This window comes from Mytilus edulis, chromosome 2 (assembly GCF_963676685.1).
Source record: "Mytilus edulis chromosome 2, xbMytEdul2.2, whole genome shotgun sequence".
NCBI classification, from domain to species: domain Eukaryota; kingdom Metazoa; phylum Mollusca; class Bivalvia; order Mytilida; family Mytilidae; genus Mytilus; species Mytilus edulis.
In genome coordinates this window covers 104,171,052-104,191,041 of record NC_092345.1, presented here as the reverse complement: position 1 = coordinate 104,191,041, position 19,990 = coordinate 104,171,052, and the positions used below count along the sequence as shown (strand labels likewise).

The following is a 19,990-nucleotide window of genomic DNA, read 5'->3' as shown; positions in this document are numbered from 1 at the left end:
AGTTTAAAAGCCAAACAAGTACAAATTTGAAGAGCATTGAGGATCCAAAATTCCGAAAAGTTGTGCCAAATACGGCTAGGGTAATCTATGCGTGGGATAAGAAAATCCTTAGTTTTTCGGAAAAGTTTTGTTAACAGGAAATTTATAAAAATTAACACATATTCAGGTTAACACCAAAGTGCTGAATACTGGGCTGGTGATACCTTCGGGACGAAAAGTCCACCAGCAGTGCCATTGACCAAGTGGTGTAAACAGTTATAGGTACCAGGACTATAATTTAGTACGCCAGACGCGCGTTTCGTCTGCATAAGACTCATCAGTGACGTTCATATAAAAAAAATATAAAACCAAACAAGCACAAATTTGAAGAGCATTGAGGATCCAAAATTCCGAAAAGATGTGCCAAATACGGTAATCTATGCCTGGGAAAAAAAATCCGGTCTTTTTTCGAAAAATTCGAAGTTTTGTAAAAAGGAAATTTATTAAAATGACCACATACTTGATATTCATGTCAACACCGAAGTGCTGACTACTAGGCCGGTGATACCCTCGGGGACGAAACGTCCATCAACAGTGGCATCGACCCAGTGGTGTAAACAGTTATCAAAGGTAACTGATTATAATTTAGTACGCCAGACGTACAATATATATAATTTTAAAAAGTTTCAGAACATTAATTTATTCAGTGATGAACCATCTGAAATTGTGGGACATTCAAGGGCCCCTCCCGTTCATTTTTATGTACACGAGTGTCCAAGTTCAACATGATTAGTGTATTGCTGAATTCCATTTCCCAGATACACTTTCTTATATGGGTGAATTATAATGCCATGTTTCAAACCTCAACTCCAATTAGTTGATAGACAAAACGTAAGAGAGTGGAAACTATGTTTGTACATGAGCATGGTCGACTCTATTTTTGATCTATGACTTTAAATAAAATGTAACAGGAGACGGTTTGACCTCAGTATTTTTCTATGTATAAAATATCTTTCTTTTATTATCTGTGTGTTTTATATGCTAAAGTCAGCTATAATGTTAACTCAGCCTCTAAAGCTACATTTATTTCTACATTGTAATGACGAGTTCCTTTTTATCGTGTGTCTAAATCAACAACACCGTGAATATGTGTGTCTACTCTTCGAACCCACCTTCACCTAAAAGTAAACCGACAAATCAATACTTGACATTGACCTCAATATCCCTAAGTTTTAACTACAAATTGAAACACCTGTAATCGGGAAATTATATTAAATCAAGCGTAATTGATCTTCTGGCTCGGAAATAACTAATTCCCGAAACACAAGTCTACTTTATATTTCCGACTATAAATTGTATAAAACCGTCTGTTAACCTTATGTAAAGGTTCGAACAACTGGACACTGAGTCTCCTTGGCTGAAGAGATCGAGATAAGTAAGTTTATATAATTTAATAAGGTCTCTCAAAATATCAACAGATGTAAATAATATTGCAATAACAATACAAAGTATCAAAGTAAAATATTCCATTGTAAAATAATGTAAAAGCTCTTATCCAAAATTTAAAAAATGAATATTAAGTTTCGGCTTCTAAACAAATGGAATTTTACCGTAAATACCCTAAACTATTAAACTCTATCGTAATCTCATTAAATATTAAATTAAAACCCCCAAAATATAAAAGCTACTTTACTCAATTCTTACTAGAACACGCTATGGACTAAAACCGGACCAAATAAAGCAAGAAGTGAACCCCCCCTCCCCCGTGACGGCATTATATAACGTAGCATTTACCTCACCAAATGTCCAAAAGTTAAATGCCTCTCAAATGCAAATGTTTAAGATGTAACTCTAAAGACGATGAATATTGGGTTTAGCCATTTAAAGATATGTACAGTAATGGGCACATTGTAAATCGCAATGTCTCCTGTTCTGCATGAATATAAGTAGATTAGTTGATGCAAATTGAAACATAACATCTTGATTTACACATCTATGAAACTTGGCAGCTAAGGAATGACCATCATCATCCATGACAGTTGTTATCATTGTAAACACTACAATAACCTATATAAGTATACATACAAATATGTAGATTACTTTATGTATTAAATGCATGTCAAGAAAAATGGCCGTGAATAAAACATTCCATCTTGCAGACTATATTATTTTCGTTTTAAGTTTAGTAATATCGAGTGGAATAGGAATTTTCTATGCCCTCAAAGATAAACGTAAACAAAACACAAAGGAGTTTCTTCTTGGAGGCCAAGACATGCCCCTGTTCCCGGTAGCTCTGTCATTGTTAGCCAGTTTCTTGTCGGCTATATCGGTTCTTGGAATACCAGCAGAAATCTACTACAATGGAACAATGTACTGGCTTTTCATATTTAGAAATGCATTGGCGTATCCTGTAGCCGTACATTGGTTTATACCTGTTTTTCATCAACTAGAAATTGCCAGTATTAATGAAGTAAGTATCATATGTAAATTAGTCGCAAATGTGTACCTCAATAGCCTTTAATCCAGAAGCGAAGCTTTCTATATATATAGACAGTTTCCTAATTCTAGGACATCTAGACGTCTTTCGATTTCAAGATTGCGTACGGTTTTAGCCTCTAAATTATGATCAGTTATTCACTTTATGACCTTAAATTTACGAGCACCATTAAACTTAACTTTAAGCCACTTTACCTCTTAACCCGTTTTACGTGCCAAAAAATCATCGAGAGGCCGCAACGATCATTTTTAATCTCTACTTTTTATAAATTGTGGCATGGATAGCGCCATTTTTATTATAGCATCATGGTTTAGATTTCAACTTTGACCTTGAGTTGCACAACTACAGATGATATTAAAAGTGCGGTCCGATTCAACATTTCATACGTCACTCATTTGTGTGTAAATATTGACTGGTTTCATCGAGTCTTCATGTACATTTTGATGGACTTTAAATTTGTTAATTCCTTTTCCCATATTAAACCTACAGGCAACAAGCATAAGTTATGTCAGATATTTTTGTGTCTGATGAAACATGTTTACCAGATGAAATGTGTTATTTATTTCAATATTTGGCAACATAAAAAATAGTATAAGTTCACATCACCCTTTTGTAAAATAAAACAATGAAGGGGCTATAAACCAAATCATGCAAATTGATCACCTAAATAAACTGGGGAAAATTTTGGAAATATTCAAGAGTGAAAACTATCGTCAAGATACTCGAAACTCAATTTTTGAAAATATTTGTCTTTAACACCTTGAAAGTTCTCAATACTAATACTAACTGACTGCATGAGGATCACTGTCGTAGCGTCCTCCTCTTAACAGTGTTGATTAGTTAATACACATCTGAAGCTGCCCGAAGTTGGAATGTTGATCTGTCTGACACTCCCGACCAAAGTTGTAGGGCTCGTCATTATGAATAGTAGATATGTACATATTTTGTGTTGCCTATATTCAAGTTAGTTAAGATAAAAAAGGTAAAGATATGTCTACTGCATCTATGAAGATTAAGCATCAAACACGTTAGGGAAGGAGAGATCGTCTAGCAGGTTTGGATATCTGAGCTGACGGTTCAGCTTCAGCAAGCACTTATGGACCATAAATTCCCAATTCAGATTTTTTTTTTGTTCGATTACAGTTGATTACTGTCAGTTGCAACCAGTGGTTTGTGTGTTAATTGTTATATAGGACTGATGTATTCGGTGTTGATAGTAGTGGAAGATGTAAGGGTGATTTGGGTATTCGTAAAAACGGTATAAACCCACCACACTATTAGCTATTTGCATATAAACCCGGTTATCTTTTTTTTGGCTGGCATTTCCTGTCTTCTGTAACAGAAGAGTAACGTTTTTACAGTTGATCTTCATCTTGAAGTCAAAACATTGTTTCGATTGCGGCTTTGATAAGGGAACTATTAGAAGAGCAAATGCTTCCGACTCGTCCATTGTCCCCCGCTTTAGTCTAGTTTTTGTTCATGTATGGTTATTGTTGTATTATTATTTTTGATTGTCGCTAGTGGTACACTTCATTTGTATCTCTATGATTTCGATGGATCGGCTAAAAAATGGTTCAAACCTTTAATGATCGGGTCGGATGGACTTATAATAAATTAGAAATATCATGATTTTAATGGATCAGAATGCGGTGTGGATGGACTGTTAAATGAATAAATATACTTACGAATCGGTCAGATCATCAAAATGACCATTATTCAAAAATATGACGTTGTTCTGTGAATTATCAATTTCTGTTACCGTTGTATATTAATTAGACATATTATATAAATATTCCCAATGGTTCTTACTCCTAAAACCAGTGCAGAACTACTGATGATATCCCGAATATAGAAACCGAGCAACGCGCTGAAGGATCATATTATACAGGGCTGACCCCGAGTTCAATATTCGAACATACGTGGTATGAGCCCTTGTAAATGACGATGACAACGAGAGGATACACAAACTGTAGACTAACGAGTTCTGTCCCCTGGCTCGTACGATTCTCTTCTCGCTCATCATTCTAACACAAACTGTTGCAAACCATCTCCCGCTGTGGGATGCAACCCACCACCAACGAGAGTCCGCGGTTGTTTCGAGATGTATAAATATGCAATCCGATGGACGGATTGCATATTTAAAAATATATAAGTTATAGATCTAAAGTAATTTGTCCTTGCCAAGATAAATATAGAGAAATAAAAGACAGAAATAATTTTTTTCATTTAGCTAGCGACAAAAAAAAAATGATGCTAGTTAATTTCTCGTTTTGTTATTCTGAAAAATAATAACATAACATTTACATATAAATTTACACTATCTGACATTCCCATGTCAGCATACCATAACATGTTCCATCTTTGGCTAAAAGCACATGCTGTATATTTTGCATCACTGGAATTAATATTTATGTATCTGTACATACGTAGTAACAAATGAATCTGTTATAATAATTCCTGATATAGAGGTTACAAATATAGGTATTGACACAGTTGCTGTCAGGAATATGACAGTTGTTATCCATTCGTTTGATGTGTTTGGACTTTTGATTTTTGATTTTCCTTTTTGAATTTTCCTCGGAGTTCAGTATTTTTGTGTTTTTACTTTTTGCTGGACATCTTTGACACAGTTCTTAGAGACAGAACGACATTGACTTTGGTGAAATGCATTTCTTTTGTAGTACGTTTGTATGTTGACACTAAACCTATCATTGATTATGGCTAGACATCTTCCCATTGTTCGAGGATAAAAAAAATGATAAAAAAATGATAGTGGTTAAGGTGTTAGACGGAAACAATGCATAATTGACCCTGTGACCTTAGGATCCCTCGACAGATAAGATATGGGTTGAACAGATGTTGGTTCTGATAAGTTTAGAAATATAATTAGTCCCTGGATCATTAGTATCCTATATTTAAAGCTACAATAAAATTAAATCACTTCTTCTAGTGATCAATTTGTACTACTTAAATAGGTGATTATTAAAGAAAGACAACTCTAACTTCCAACCTTTATGGAAATAATGTTACTTGAATCAGTTATTATGAAAATCACTTGTTTAAATAAGTCCCCTGACTGTTGAAGGAATAAATTTGATCTCTCGGCGATATTTATTTTAAATTTTTGTTATCAAACAAAGAATCCTTATGATTCATAATCCCTGAAATTATTTTAGGGAATTTGTAGAATAATTATTCAAATGTTCAGTGATTATGTAAATCACTGGTCATTTTCAGGGATTATATATAATTACTAATGATTTTAGTGATTCTACATATTCCCTGAAAAATCAGGGATTCTACATAATCCCTGATTATACAAATTCACTGTAACATATACATCTTGTAGATGGAATAGGGGAAACCTTAGATGTTATTCGTAAGGAAAATACCAAACTAAAGAGCGAGTTAATTGACGTTCAAATGAGGTCCATGCGGAATAATTTGATATTTTACAATATACCGGAATCGGAAGGTGAACAATGTACCCACATTATAAACAAATTTTGCGTTAAAAATCTGAAAATAGAAAATGTGGACACAAAGTTATCTATTGCTGAGGCCTATCGTCTAGGAAAGCATGGTGAGAAGACTCGTCCGATACTAGTGAAGTTTTCAAATTTTGAAAGCCGGGATTTGGTGAAAAAAAGCGCAAAAAATCTAAAAGATACTTGTTTCGGTATTTCAGAACAATTACCTTTGGACATCCAGAAACGAAGAAAAGAAAAGCTGCCGATTCTAAAGGACTTACGCGAACGGGACATTAAGGCTTACTTTGTGAAAGACCGTATATTTGTAAATGGGAAGGAATATTTGCCATAGGACAAATCCAGAGAACAATTTTGTAAATTAAAATGTCTATGTTGGAATGTTCATGGTTTAACTTCAGTCTACAAAGATAATGACTTTTTGAACTTAATAAATGATTATAATATTTTATTTCTCAGTGAGACTTGGTTAAAAGATAATAACTTGTTAGTTATAGATGGTTTTGACAGAATTTCTTGTGTATTTCGTAATAAAAATATAGGTACTAGAAATGAAGGAGGTATTGCTGTTTTTTGTAAGAGTTTTTTATGTAACGGTATTATTGTTGAAAAAGAATTAAATGATGGTATTATTCTGTTAAAACTTGACCATAGTTTCTTTGATACTGATAAAGATATTTTTATTTGTTTTTCTTATGTACCACACGAAAGATCTAATTATTACCAATTATGTGATATAGATTTTCACGATATTATTGAAAGTATTGTAAATAACTATAGTGATAAAGGTATTGTTTTGGTATGTGGAGATTTAAATAGCCGCATAGGTGAATTAAGTGATTTTTTACTTAATGACGATCTAGATAAATATGTCGAAAGTGTTGAGCACGTTGTAAACCCCATTATTTCTGACAGAAGTTCAATGGACAAAACAGTTAATGCATTTGGCCGTAAACTATTACAAATGTGTTTTAACACGGGTTTAGTTGTAGCCAATGGCAGGCTTTGTAATGACAAAAATGGTAATTTTACGTTCTGTACAGCCAAAGGAAGAAGTGTAAATGACTACCTACTAGTGCCCCCGAGCGAATGTAGATTAATCAATGATTTTAAAGTGCTACCTATGAACGAATTTTCTGATCACATGCCTGTTTACTTCGAACTAGACTTATCTGTTATTCGTCAACAAAACCTCCCCCGAGTCCATAAATTCATTAAATGGGACAACAATAAGTGCGATGAGTATATTGAAATTTTACAGTCTCATCGTGACAGCCTCTTGAGTTTGGTGAATGATCTATCTTCCGAAATTGATATTAATAACGCAGTGAAGGAGATAACCCGAACTATCTATGAAAGTGCATATAAAGTTTTTGGACACTCTGTTTTATCTCGAGACGATATATATGTTAAACGACCAAATAACGAATGGTTTAACGAGAAATGCGCAAATTCACGAAAAGAATTTCACACTGCTAGAAATTTTTATATGCGTCATCCGACAGATACAAATAGACATTCATATATAACGACTAGAAACAAATTTAATAAAGTCAAACGTAATGCACAGTTTAACTTCAAGAAAAGGAAAGGAATCGAACTTTGTAATATTGCAAAAAGGGAACCTAGAAAGTTTTGGTCCGCTGTAAAACCGAAAAACAGATCAAAATGTTTAGTTGAAAATAATGAGATGTTGAACTATTTCGAAAATATTTTGGGATCGAACCCACCAGAACTTTGTGATGAAGTTTTACATTTATTAAACAATACCGACTTTGGTGAAATAAGTATTGATATTCTCGATTCAGAAATTACAGAAGATGAAATTATAAAAGCTATACAGAAACTTAAAACTGGCAAAAGTTCGGGAAATGATGATATAATTGGTGAAATGTTAGCTGCGAATCCTCTTTTCTTTGCGCCTATTTTTAAAAGTCTTTTCAACTCTATGTTTGACAATGGAATATATCCAGATAATTGGACCGAATGTATAGTTATCCCTGTACCCAAAAGCGGTGATTTGTCAGACCCTAACAATTTCAGGCCGATTGTATTGGTGAGCATTCTTTCTAAGATATTTACTAGCATATTAACGGAACGCTTGCTGTCGTGGTCGGAAGACGAAGAGAAATTAATAGACAATCAGTTTGGTTTTCGTCCTGGTCGTTCAACTGTTGACGCCATTTTCACACTGCATGGAATTATATCACATGTTTTAGTACAAAAGCTTCAGCTTTTTTGTGCCTTCGTGGACTTTCGCAAGGCTTTTGATAAACTACACAGAAGAATTTTGATATACAAACTGCTAAAGAATGGCATTAGTAACAAATTTGTTTCTATTATTAAAACTTTATATTCATCAGTGCGTCTTCGTGTACGATCTGGAGGAGTGCTGTCAGATGCGTTTGACAATTTTCTTGGTGTGAAACAAGGGGAACCTTTATCGCCTTTGCTGTTTTTGTTTTTTATTAACGACATTATTCAAGATATTTCCGTTGAAACAGATAAAGACATCGTGTCTCTAAATGGATTTTTAATATATTTGATCTTATTTGCTGATGATACCGTACTTTTTGGAAAATCAACGAATGTGTTGCAACATTTACTGAATAAATTACTACTATATTGTAATAAATGGAACATAGAAGTAAACACGGAGAAGACAAAAGTTGTTATTTTCCGAAATGGATGGAGGCCTGTGGTAAACCGTTTTTATTACAACGACAGAGAATTAGAAATTGTGAACTCCTATGTATACCTCGGTGTATTGCTCCACTATAATGGAAAATTTTTACAAACTCAAAAGCGTTTATCTCAACAAGGATCAAGAGCTTTATCTTCACTAATAAATTCATTGAAACAAATATATGTGACTACTGAACAACAAATTTTCCTATTCGATAGTATGGTTGGATCCGTTTTAAGTTATGGGTCTGAAATATGGGGTTTTCATCGTGCTGGTGATATAGAGCTTATATATAATAGATTTTGTAGATTTATTTTGAAACTTGGTAAAAAAGTCCCTACAAATTTTTTATATGGTGAACTTGGGCACCTGCCATTGCATATTTTGAGAAAATATAAAATCCTGAAATATTGGATTCATATTGTAACTAATAAACCTCATATTGTATATGAAGTTTATAAACTTTTGTACAAAGATGCAAATAATGGTAAAATTAATTGGGCGTCTAACGTAAAAAAATTGTTATGTAACCTTGGATTTTATGATGTATGGATTTCACAAGATACTAGTAAATTATCATTTGATTGTATAAAAACACGTATTAAAGATCAATTTTTACAAAGCTGGAATACAGCTTTAGAAGAATGTAATAAACTTTGTATTTATAAACGATATAAACTAGAATTTGGTTTTGAAAAATACTTAGATTTTCATTGTAATGTATCTATATTAACAAAACTACGTAGCGGCACACTTAAATTAAATGTTGAAGTTGGTCGTTATATAAATACTCAAAGAGAAAACAGAATTTGTATGTGTTGTAATATGAATGTTTTAGAGGACGAGTATCATTTTGTTTTATCATGTCCAGCGTATAGATCTGTGCGTATAGAATTTTTACCTTTATTCTACTGTTCTTGGCCAAATCGGCACAAGTTAGATAATTTATTACAAGCTCATTCTAAATCTCTGACAGTAAAACTATGTAACTATTTAAATGCAGCTTGGAAAATTAGATCGCATATATTGTCATAATATTATTGTATACTCTGTAACTACTGTTCTCTGCTGTCTTTTGTTTGTCATATATTGTATATATTTTCGTTTGCCATAGCATGTATATGCTTCTTGCAAATAAAGTATTCATTCATTCATTCATCTTGCTTGAAATATTCCCCGATAAAAATAATAAACTATAGTTACATGAAACATTTTCAAGTTTGTCTTCATGTTCAAATATTCATAATTTAACATTTTAATTATTTCTGAAGTGCAGTCTTCACTAATGTATCGCTTTGCTAAGTTGTGAATCGCATTACCATGGCAAAAGAAACCAAAACATTTCATTGGTTGGACTATTTGATTTTTGTTTTAATTCTTCTTATTTCTACGACTATTGGTATATATTACGCATGGAAGGACAAACGAAAACAAAATACATCAGAATTTCTGCTTGGAGGAAGAAATATGTCTCTACTCCCAGTTACTCTGTCATTAATGTCTGCCATTTTAGTATTAGGTGTACCAACCGAGACATTTTATAACGGGACTATGTATTGGATGATTTCCTTTTCTAACTTGCTGACTTTTCCGTTTGCTGTACATGGCATACTCCCAGTGTTTCACAATTTGGAGATTACAAAATCATATGAGGTGAGTTAGTGGCTTCAAACTGTCGCTATAAGGTTAACATTTGCTGTAAGAGACATAGCTAACTCTAACAAAATAATAGACATTTATTTTCCTCCTGAGCCTGAATGCAGAATTTGTAACCATTACTTAAATATGATAATAAAAAAACAGAAGCGAAAGGCGCGACCAAGCCGTTCTGTCATAACTCCTGTTTCTCAAGCTACCAAAGAGTGCACAAGACCACCAAATTTAATTTTAAAAATCATATTCCATTCATTTAAAAAAAAAATATACTGGTTTATTTCCCAACTCGTTCAAAGTTTTCGCAACTTTGAAATACTGTCTACTGATGTACAAATAGTAACAATTTGACATTATAATTTGCCGATATCCGCCGTAGTAGACCACATGAACATGTCACAGCGTTTATTCATTATATAGCTAGACAATACATGGTCATTGTCGGCGGATAAAGGCCGTACACGGGACTTTCGAGTTGATTGCTTCTGATCGATACGATTCTTTTATTACATCGCATGGTGGCACTCTAACCATGAGCGAACAGGGTAGACATGCAGTACTGTCCCACCCTACTGTTCTTTGGTAATATGCGTTTTTCGTCTCCAACACGAAGAGTTCCTATCTCGAAAGTCCCGTATTGGGCGAGAATTAGAAAACAAGATGAAAGCCAGGCTTGCCGATGTTTTATCTTGTTTTCGCTCTGAGCCCAATACAACGTTAATTTGCCAACAATTATCACGTATTGTCTTTATCCTGCAACTTACACAGCAAAAGAAATATTTGAAATTAGAAATCTACAATCGTGTTTGTTTACAACTTTTGCGTACGAAAATAAAGGAATTTGACCTTATTACTGATGCAATTGCAACAAACAACGACGGATACGCAGTAAAAAATGTCATTGATACCATGTGATATTATTAATTTGAAACAACTCATTATGTTTTAAATATTTGGAACTATAGTTTTCTATTAAAGTACATTTTTGTTACGATATTTGGGTCTGTTGCACACACCAAAGGTCAGTTCAGCACATGGCTTTATTTAGCCATACACCCCCATTATTGGGTTAATAAATAGGCTAATTGTAGTATAATATAGGGTCATTGCACGAATATTGGTGAATATTGTCCCGAGTAGAATATTATATTGCACGAGCTTGCGAGTGCAATTAATATTATACGAGGGACAATATTCACCATTATTCCATATTGGTATTATTTTAGTAGGCTTTTCTATATGAATTGGATTTTGAATAAAAAAGCATATTCACCTGTGAAAGTGTTATTCACCGCGCTAAACGTCACGCGCTTTTACATGCAACGTTATGGTAAAATGTTTCATGTAAAAAAAAAAATTTTGGTTACGTTCTTAACGCCTTTTTTAAATATGCTGTTTATATATATTGTAGTATCTTGAAATGAGATTCAACAAGGTTGTCAGAATTATCGGATGTCTGGTATTCCAGGTACAAATGGTAAGTATTACACTAGCTAAATGGTATTATATTGTTGAGATTTTGTATGCATGTAGAGATTGTCTCTTTTTAGAAAAGATGAAAAACATAAAAGGGTTGTTGTATTGTTGTAACCTGCATAAAATCGAATATTGTCTTATGTATGGAACGCGGGAACCACATTAATAGACAATCATAGTTTAACGACGAAAACGGTAGTTTAACGGCCCTTATGTGCATTTCCTCAATATCCTTCCCGTTTTTGGGGGACCAAACTATCGCCCTAGGTGAAGCCCAGGGCAATAACTTGTGCGAAATGGTCGACAAACAGTTATTGCATATCAGTATAAAATCTTTAATTCTATTGGCCTAGAATCAATCACATGACATTCCGTATTCTGCGATATAGACGCAATCGGTCCAAAAATCTGGTATTGACCGGTAGTTGCAGTCAATACCAGATAATGGACTGCCAGGGAATTATTAGAGTTACTTCCCTTTTTAAAAAAAAAAAATTTTTGTATATTTTTTTTTATTTTTTTTTTTTATATTTTTTTATATTTTTTTTATTATTATTATATTTTTTTTTTATTTATTATTACTGTATTATTATTATTATTTTTTTTTATTAATTTTTTTTTTTAATTTTTTTTTATTTATTTTTGTTGTTGATATTTTAACTTTTTTTTATAGTAACTTTTTTTTTTTTTTTATTTTATATTTTACAATTTTTTTATTTTTTTTTTTTTAATTGAAGCCACTTTTTATGGTGAACTTTCCGTTATGTTTACAATTTTACAATTTCTCATTCCATTATTTTATGAATTCCTTATAAGATTTGATGAAAAGTTTAATTTGCAACTGACATACCTAATGATTGAATCTGAAATTTGCTCTTTCTCCTGTTTGAACCCTCCCCCCCCCTCCCACCCCCCCAAGAAAACTAGAGGTACTGTCAGATGGATATCTACATGTAGTTGGTTACATGATATATACTTTTACCGGAGAAAAAACACTGCATGTAAGATACCCTTAAAACAGTTTTTTTCCTAGGCCTATAACTTTTTTGTTAAACCTACATAATCAAATAAGTTCGGTAACTAAATACCATTTAGATTTAAGTTAAATTTCGCTTCAAAATTTAATATTTGAAGCATTACTGACCTTTTTTATGAGAGCTTATAGTTCTGTAGAGAAATTTAAGGAATAAAGCGCAACTGATAACGACGATAGCATTCCTTAACGACCAGACGGGGGCCAGGGTTTTGTACCGACGTGTCTATAGCCAATCAAAAGACGATATTTTTGCAAAGCCGGGGATAATATTTCACCTACATTCAGGTCGAGAACGTTGATCAATGCTTATCATAAAACGTGGAAATAGGATAGGTCATGGGGTGGATGATTGTCACTGGAAAGGGAGGATGAATTCGACCAGGGCGGGAAATTTAACCTTTAAACAAAACCGATTCCAGGTCACCCAAAGAGAGCTTGTTACAAGAAACTATCAATGGAATGACAAATGTTAATGGTAAAAGGAAATGTTCGTGCTGAGAAATGTTTTAATCTCTGATACAATGTTAAATTTTGTATTAGTACTAAGCACAAATGTATACATCCTTTCTCTTTGTACACGTTTTGACCTTCTGCTGTAGTAAAACACACAGCATAGTATGTATTGCCACCTGATTGGTACACAGGAAAAATAGTAACGGACGTAAAACATCCGTTTTACGGACGTATTACGAATGGATAGTACCAAGACCATGCAGACGTAATACGTCTGTAAAAACATATCCGTAAAACATTCGTTTATAAGCATCTGTAAAACGGATCGTCTGTTCGTTCGTTTTGCGGACATTTTTGATGGAACGGACGTAATGCGGACGTGATGTAGGGACGTATTATGCCCGTGGTACTATCCATCCGTTATACGTTCGTATGATACGGACGTTTTACGGATTTTTTACATCCATAATACGTCCATTACTAGTTTTCCTGTGTACACGTGCTAGAGTTGGAAAATTTATAAAAGAACTGCTTTATCGACACTTGCCAGTACTTGACTATTTAAGAGACTGGAGTTGTATTATTGTTAATATAAGTTGAACTGACATGAATTCTATATATATTGTAGTTATTATACATGGCTGTTGTGTTGTATGCTCCAGCGCTCGCTCTCAATCAAGGTAAATAAACTCATTTAAAATGTATATTTATGCTGCTTGTCTTCTTTGTCATCTATTTATGTCTTTCGTATTCATTATTGTTCCTGATTTTAAAAGCTATATTAAAGGCAATGTTTGGCTTGCTGGTTGGGTCCAGGGTATTTTTAGCCAGTATTCTATTCAACCAAACGACTATACTGAAACAGCAGCCAATAAATTTACCCCAAAACAAACAGCGCTTTGGATAATTAGCATTACGTAAAATAACGAAATAAAAAGTTCACTATTGACAATCACAGATTTGTCAATGACAAAATCCCTCCTTTTTGTTTACAATAACAGCAAAATCAATATTGATCAATCCGATCGAACATGACTCTTGTCAGACATTTTTGCCTCACAAAACTTACCCATTTTAATATAACATCCCCTGAAATTCAGTACCTATAGTTATATAAATATTTAAGAAAGAATGACCTATCCTTATATACAATATTAAAAATATGATGAACTTTCAAATGAATTGATTTAATTTAATATAATAATTGACCATTAACAATGTAAGATTCTCAATAGCATATTTATATATGATATGTAGATGACATACCCCAAATCAATATACAGTTATCAAACGTAAATGCATTTTAATATAGGATGTCATTAAAAAGGAGGGTCATTTTTATATAAAATCTCGCAAAATTATGACCCATATTTTTGGCACATCCCCGTATACCCAATAATAGGAAGTTACCCTCCCGTGACTTTGAACGTATGCTACTTAGATGAATTACCTGTCAGCCGATTCCTTTTTATCCTAATAAGGCTCCTTTATATTGTATTTTAGGCTTAGGAAATTGTATAATAATTTCTATTTTCATAATCATTTTGTAGTTATGGGTATCAATACGTTGGTGTCGATCCTAGTAATTGGTCTTGTGTGTACTTTCTATACAGCAATAGTAAGTTCGTTTCTTTAGTACAAAAAACGTTCACATCGTCCATATGAGTTGTTTGCTATGACACTTTATTGCGTCATATGATTCACAAAACTCTAACATAACACTAGCAATAGACAACTACTTATACTTATTGTCATATTCAAATGTGTATATCCAGGACCAGAAGTCAATGGAAACAAACTTAGTTCTGGAATCACAATTCAGCTCAAACATCGATTTGTTAACAACAATCAAATATAATATCTTACAGTGTACCTAGTTTTTTTGTTTGTTTGTTGTGTTCTTTTTTTTCATTATTGAGGGCTTGTAATCCCAAAGCAAAAACGAAATAAGGACAGAAACTATCATTTTTAAAAATTTTGTATTAAACATGCAATTCTATATTTTACATCCGTGCGATCTGACAGTTTTGATAAATATAAAGAGAGGTAAAGGGATAAATCCTTTGTAGATGTTTAATGAAATTATTAATTTCTTATTATTAAATCCAGTGTCCTCCCAGTGACCAACGTACATGCATGAGAGCATTCTGTCATTCGCATACAGAGTTCATCAACGACAGGTGCTTAAAAGACATTTAGACTGGAAATAATTAAACAAAATGAAATAAAGTCCTCCTCATGGCCAATGTACATGGAGGAATTTGCATCATTCAGATACAAAGGCCATCAAGGGCAGGTGCATTAGGACCATTTTACATCATTATTATTTTATCAAGTGCCCAGTGAAACTCGTATAACACTACAAATATTACTGGCATACACGCTTTATTAAAGCACACTAAGATAAATAACAAATCTCGAAAACGTAATAATCTATACAACTAAAGGAAGAGACCGATTTCAGTGAGCCACAACTCCTCTGAAACCATACAAAGTCGGAAATTTCTGTGATATGACGTATAAATGTAGTGTTTTGTACTTCCTAAATTTGTCTTTGAAACGATCTTTTTTCTACAGAAAACACCAATTTTTGAGAAAATATCCAAATTCGGAGACCGTTATCGATCCGTGTCTTATACGCTTTCGCGCATGCTCAGTCGACGTACTGCCTGCGAAATATAAGTGAAAGTAAGACGAAAGGATAGAAAATAGGACAGTTAGGTCTATAAGGATCCTGTATTTTATTGTTTTGCTAAATTAAACGACATCCACCCTTTTTAGCTCACCTGGCATAAAAGGCCAAGTGAGCTTTTCTCATCACTTGGCGTCCGGCGTCCGTCGTCGTCGTCGTTAACTTTTACAAAAATCTTCTCCTCTAAAACTACTGGGCCAAATTAAACCAAACTTGGCCACAATCATCATTGGGGTATCTAGTTTAAAAAATGTGTCCGGTGACCCGACCAACCATCCAAGATGGCCGCTATGGCTTAAAATAGAACATAGGGGTAAAATGCAGCTTTTGGCTTATAACTCAAAAACCAAAGCATTTAGAGCAAATCTGAAATGGGGTAGAATAGTTAATTTTCAGATGAATCGGATAACCCGTTGTTGGGTTGCTGCCCCTGAATTAGTAATTTTAAGGAAATTTTGCTGTTTTGGTTATTATCTTGCTTATTATTATAGATAGTCGAGATAAACAGTTTACAGCAATAATGTTCAGCAAAGTAAGATTTACAAATAAGTCAACATGACTGAAATGGTCAGTTGACCCCTTTAGGAGTTATTGCCCTTTATAGTCATTTTTGAACCATTTTTCGTAAATCTTAGTAATATTTTACAAAAATCTTCTCCTCTGAAACTACTGGGCCAAATTAATCCAAACTTGGCCACAATCATCTTTTGGGTTAGTAGTTTAAAAAATGTGTCCGGTGACCCGGCCGTCAAACCAAGATGGCCGCCATGGCTAAAAATAGAGCATGGGGTAAAATGCAGTTTTTGGCTTATAACTCAAAACCCAAAGCATTTAGAGCAAATCTGCTCTGAAATTTTAAGATAAATCGGACAACCCGTTGTTGGGTTGCTGACCCTGAATTGTTAGTTTTAAGGACATTTTGCTGTTTTTGGTCATTATCTTGAATATTATTATTGATAGAGATAAACTGTAAACAACAATAATTTTCAGCAAAGTAAGATTTACAAATAAGTCAACATGACCGAAATGGTCATTTGACCCCCTTAGGAGTTATTGTTCTTTATAGTCAATTTTTAACAATTTTCATAAAATTTGTAAATTTTTACTAACATTTTCCACTGAAACTAATGGGCCAAGTTCATTATAGATAGAGATTATTTTAAGCAGCAAGAATGTTCAGTAAAGTAAGATGTACAAACACATCACCATCACCAAAACACAATTTTGTCATGAATCCATCTGCTTCCTTTAATATTCACATAGACCAAGGTGAGCGACACAGGCTCTTTAGAGCCTCTAGTTACTCAGGTGCAGAACTGTCAAAAAATGAAATGGGCGTTGAACGTGTCGAATTGATCCTCCCCCCTTTTTATGTGTAAACACAGGCACCCGACGTCCGGACCCCTCTCATTTTTATGTGTAAACACCCCTACCCAATGTTTTGACTAAAAGATGAAATTATTTAAAATTTACGAATTCATTAGCAAAAAAACGACTGGATCGTCGATTTGAAGTGTTTTAGATTTTATTTTTCATCCAATTTAGATGGGATTTTTTCCATTGTTTACTCATTTTGATCCCTTTCGGTAATGTCAACAGATTTTACGTAGCTCATACGGTTATTGAGTTAAAAGTGAAAACACTACTGAAAATCACATGTTGGTACACTTTTCTTAGGGTATTTAATATTTTTATTTTCCAAATGAGATGAACGGGGTCTTTTGCATTATGTTCCTCATTTTGATCTCTTTAAAGAAATAGAATTAAATGCATTAACCGTGTCCAAATCATTACTGTGTCCACACTCTTTGTTTCAACACTTGCCCAATTGTACCGCGATTTCGCGGGCATCTTCTAGTATAATAAAAGTTTACACTGGAAGTTTGTATCATTGCGTTCATTTAATATTTGAATACTATTAAAGTTTATTCTCTGATGGCTGGATGCTCAAACGTGTCACACCAGTACATATCATTGTAGTGTATCATCGATGCAGTTTGAGTTTGCGTCCGGCCTTGAACGACCATGGGTGGTTCATCATTTACTTGTCTGACGTCGGTTGTTCTTTCAGAGTAAACTAGCAAAATTGCTACATATGATTATCATATCAGGCCCGATTCATATGAGAATCATATGTTAAATGTTACATATGCTTTCTATATGTAGTGTCACATATGCTTTCTATATGTAGTGTCACATATGATTTACATGTGATATACATATGATTATCGTATGATAATAACATACGTATGATTATCATTTGATTATCATATGTAAATCATATGTATAGTAACATATGCTAATTATATGTTGCAATTCACATATGATTCTTATATGAACCGGGCTTGATATGGTAGTCATATATGGCACTTTTGGTAGTGTACTCTGGGTTCCATAGTCACATAAAACTGGTCGTAAATGTATTTTCCCACGTTTCGGAGTATAGCGGGAAAATGTTGTCTAAAAGGAACGTTTTATAAGAACGGTATATATTTTTGGCGGGTTTTGTTATGTGTAGTTGTACACGTGGTTACGTGGACCAATCATTTGGATTGTGGTGAAAGCGGGTTTTTAATTTTCATGTGTTTGAAAATCATTCTAGCCGCAGACGTTCAACACTTAACATGTCGGAGCCGGCAGAAATAAACATGCTCATCGACCGAAAAATTAAAGACGCTATGAGCCAGAACCAAAACGAGATACTGCAGAGCATCGACAGATTAATGTCTAGTCGTTTAGACACGTTTCAGAGATCCGTTCACGAAACGCAGAGGCAGCTATCAGAAACTCAAATGTCTAAAATCCAGCAGATGAACACCGAAAATTACGTTTTCAAGCGAAAGGGAAACGAAGAGCAGTTCAAGGTTAACACAAAAATCGTCAACAAGATGAAAGAGGCCAGAAGTATTCCAACAGAATCGCAGGACTACAACGAAAGTACAGAGGGCGCGATGAGGAACATTTGTGAAGGTTTGGACATTCTCAATCATCGACAAAAATTGATTAAGCTCGCGGATCAGTCCGAGAACGGCTGGAGAACAGTTACCGAGTATGAAACGCACAACCTAGCAGATGATTCAGAAGACGAAAAACGCATAATAAGAGCAGAAAACAAAGCGTCGAGGAAAATGAAGAGCGACAAAAAGTTTAAGACACGCACAACTCCTGACAGTGCCCCACAGTCTACTCGATTCAGCTCAGTTAATCAACAGAGTACAGTTAACATTCCTGTGGTGCATCGACCCGGAAAATGTTATGAGTGTGGTTTGTCAGGACATTGGAGGTCAGACCATTATAAACAGGGTTGGCAAACTCAGAAAGAAAAGTCTGATAAGATAAGTACTAGATTATTTAGTAATGATTTATCTGTTAATTTTGGTAGAGAAAATGCTATAGTTTCATGTAATTCACCTGTAGGTAAAATAAGAAGTTCAATTGATTATTGGCGTAATGTTATTTGATGATATCATAGAACATGGATATAAAATACCTTTTCACACAGAGCCAAGTGAGGTATTTTTGAATAACAACAAATCGTCTTTAGAGAATTCAGATTTCGTAGATAATGAGATTTTAAAGTTGATAGAATTAGGATGCATAAAAGAATTTTCATGTAAACCTAAAGTAGTCAATCCGTTGACGGTAGCTAACAATAAAAACAAATTAAGATTAGTTTTAGATTGTAGACACATTAACCCACATCTTCATAAATTCAGATTTAAATATGAAGATGCTAGCGTAGCCAGTCAAATGTTTAAGAAGGGAGATTACTGCTTTACTTACGATTTGAGATCGGCATACCATCATGTAAAGATATTTGAATCACACAAGACATATTTAGGTTTTGCTTGGGTCAAAAATCGTGAAACAAAATATTACGTCTTTAATGTTTTACCATTTGGTATATCTACTGCTGGTTATATATTCACCAAAGTTGTAAGGTGTATTGTTAAACATTTACGAAATTCAGGTTTGAAAATTATCATGTATTTAAACGATGGTTTAGGCGGGGCTGACGAGATAAGTCAGG

At 33.8% G+C, this 19,990-nt stretch overlaps 1 protein-coding gene across 1 annotated transcript in view; it reads left to right on the top strand.

Annotated features, from left to right (window-relative positions):
- Window positions 1–2,107: 2,107 nt before the first annotated feature.
- Window positions 2,108–19,990, top strand: part of LOC139513766 (sodium-dependent multivitamin transporter-like) — a 42,399-nt gene continuing 24,516 nt past the window's right edge. Inside the window, exons 1-4 of the mRNA XM_071302560.1 lie at window positions 2,108–2,449; window positions 11,715–11,780; window positions 13,897–13,948; window positions 14,819–14,886. Coding sequence (XP_071158661.1) covers window positions 2,108–2,449; window positions 11,715–11,780; window positions 13,897–13,948; window positions 14,819–14,886 — 528 coding nt within the window. The remainder of the gene's footprint in view (window positions 2,450–11,714; window positions 11,781–13,896; window positions 13,949–14,818; window positions 14,887–19,990) is intronic.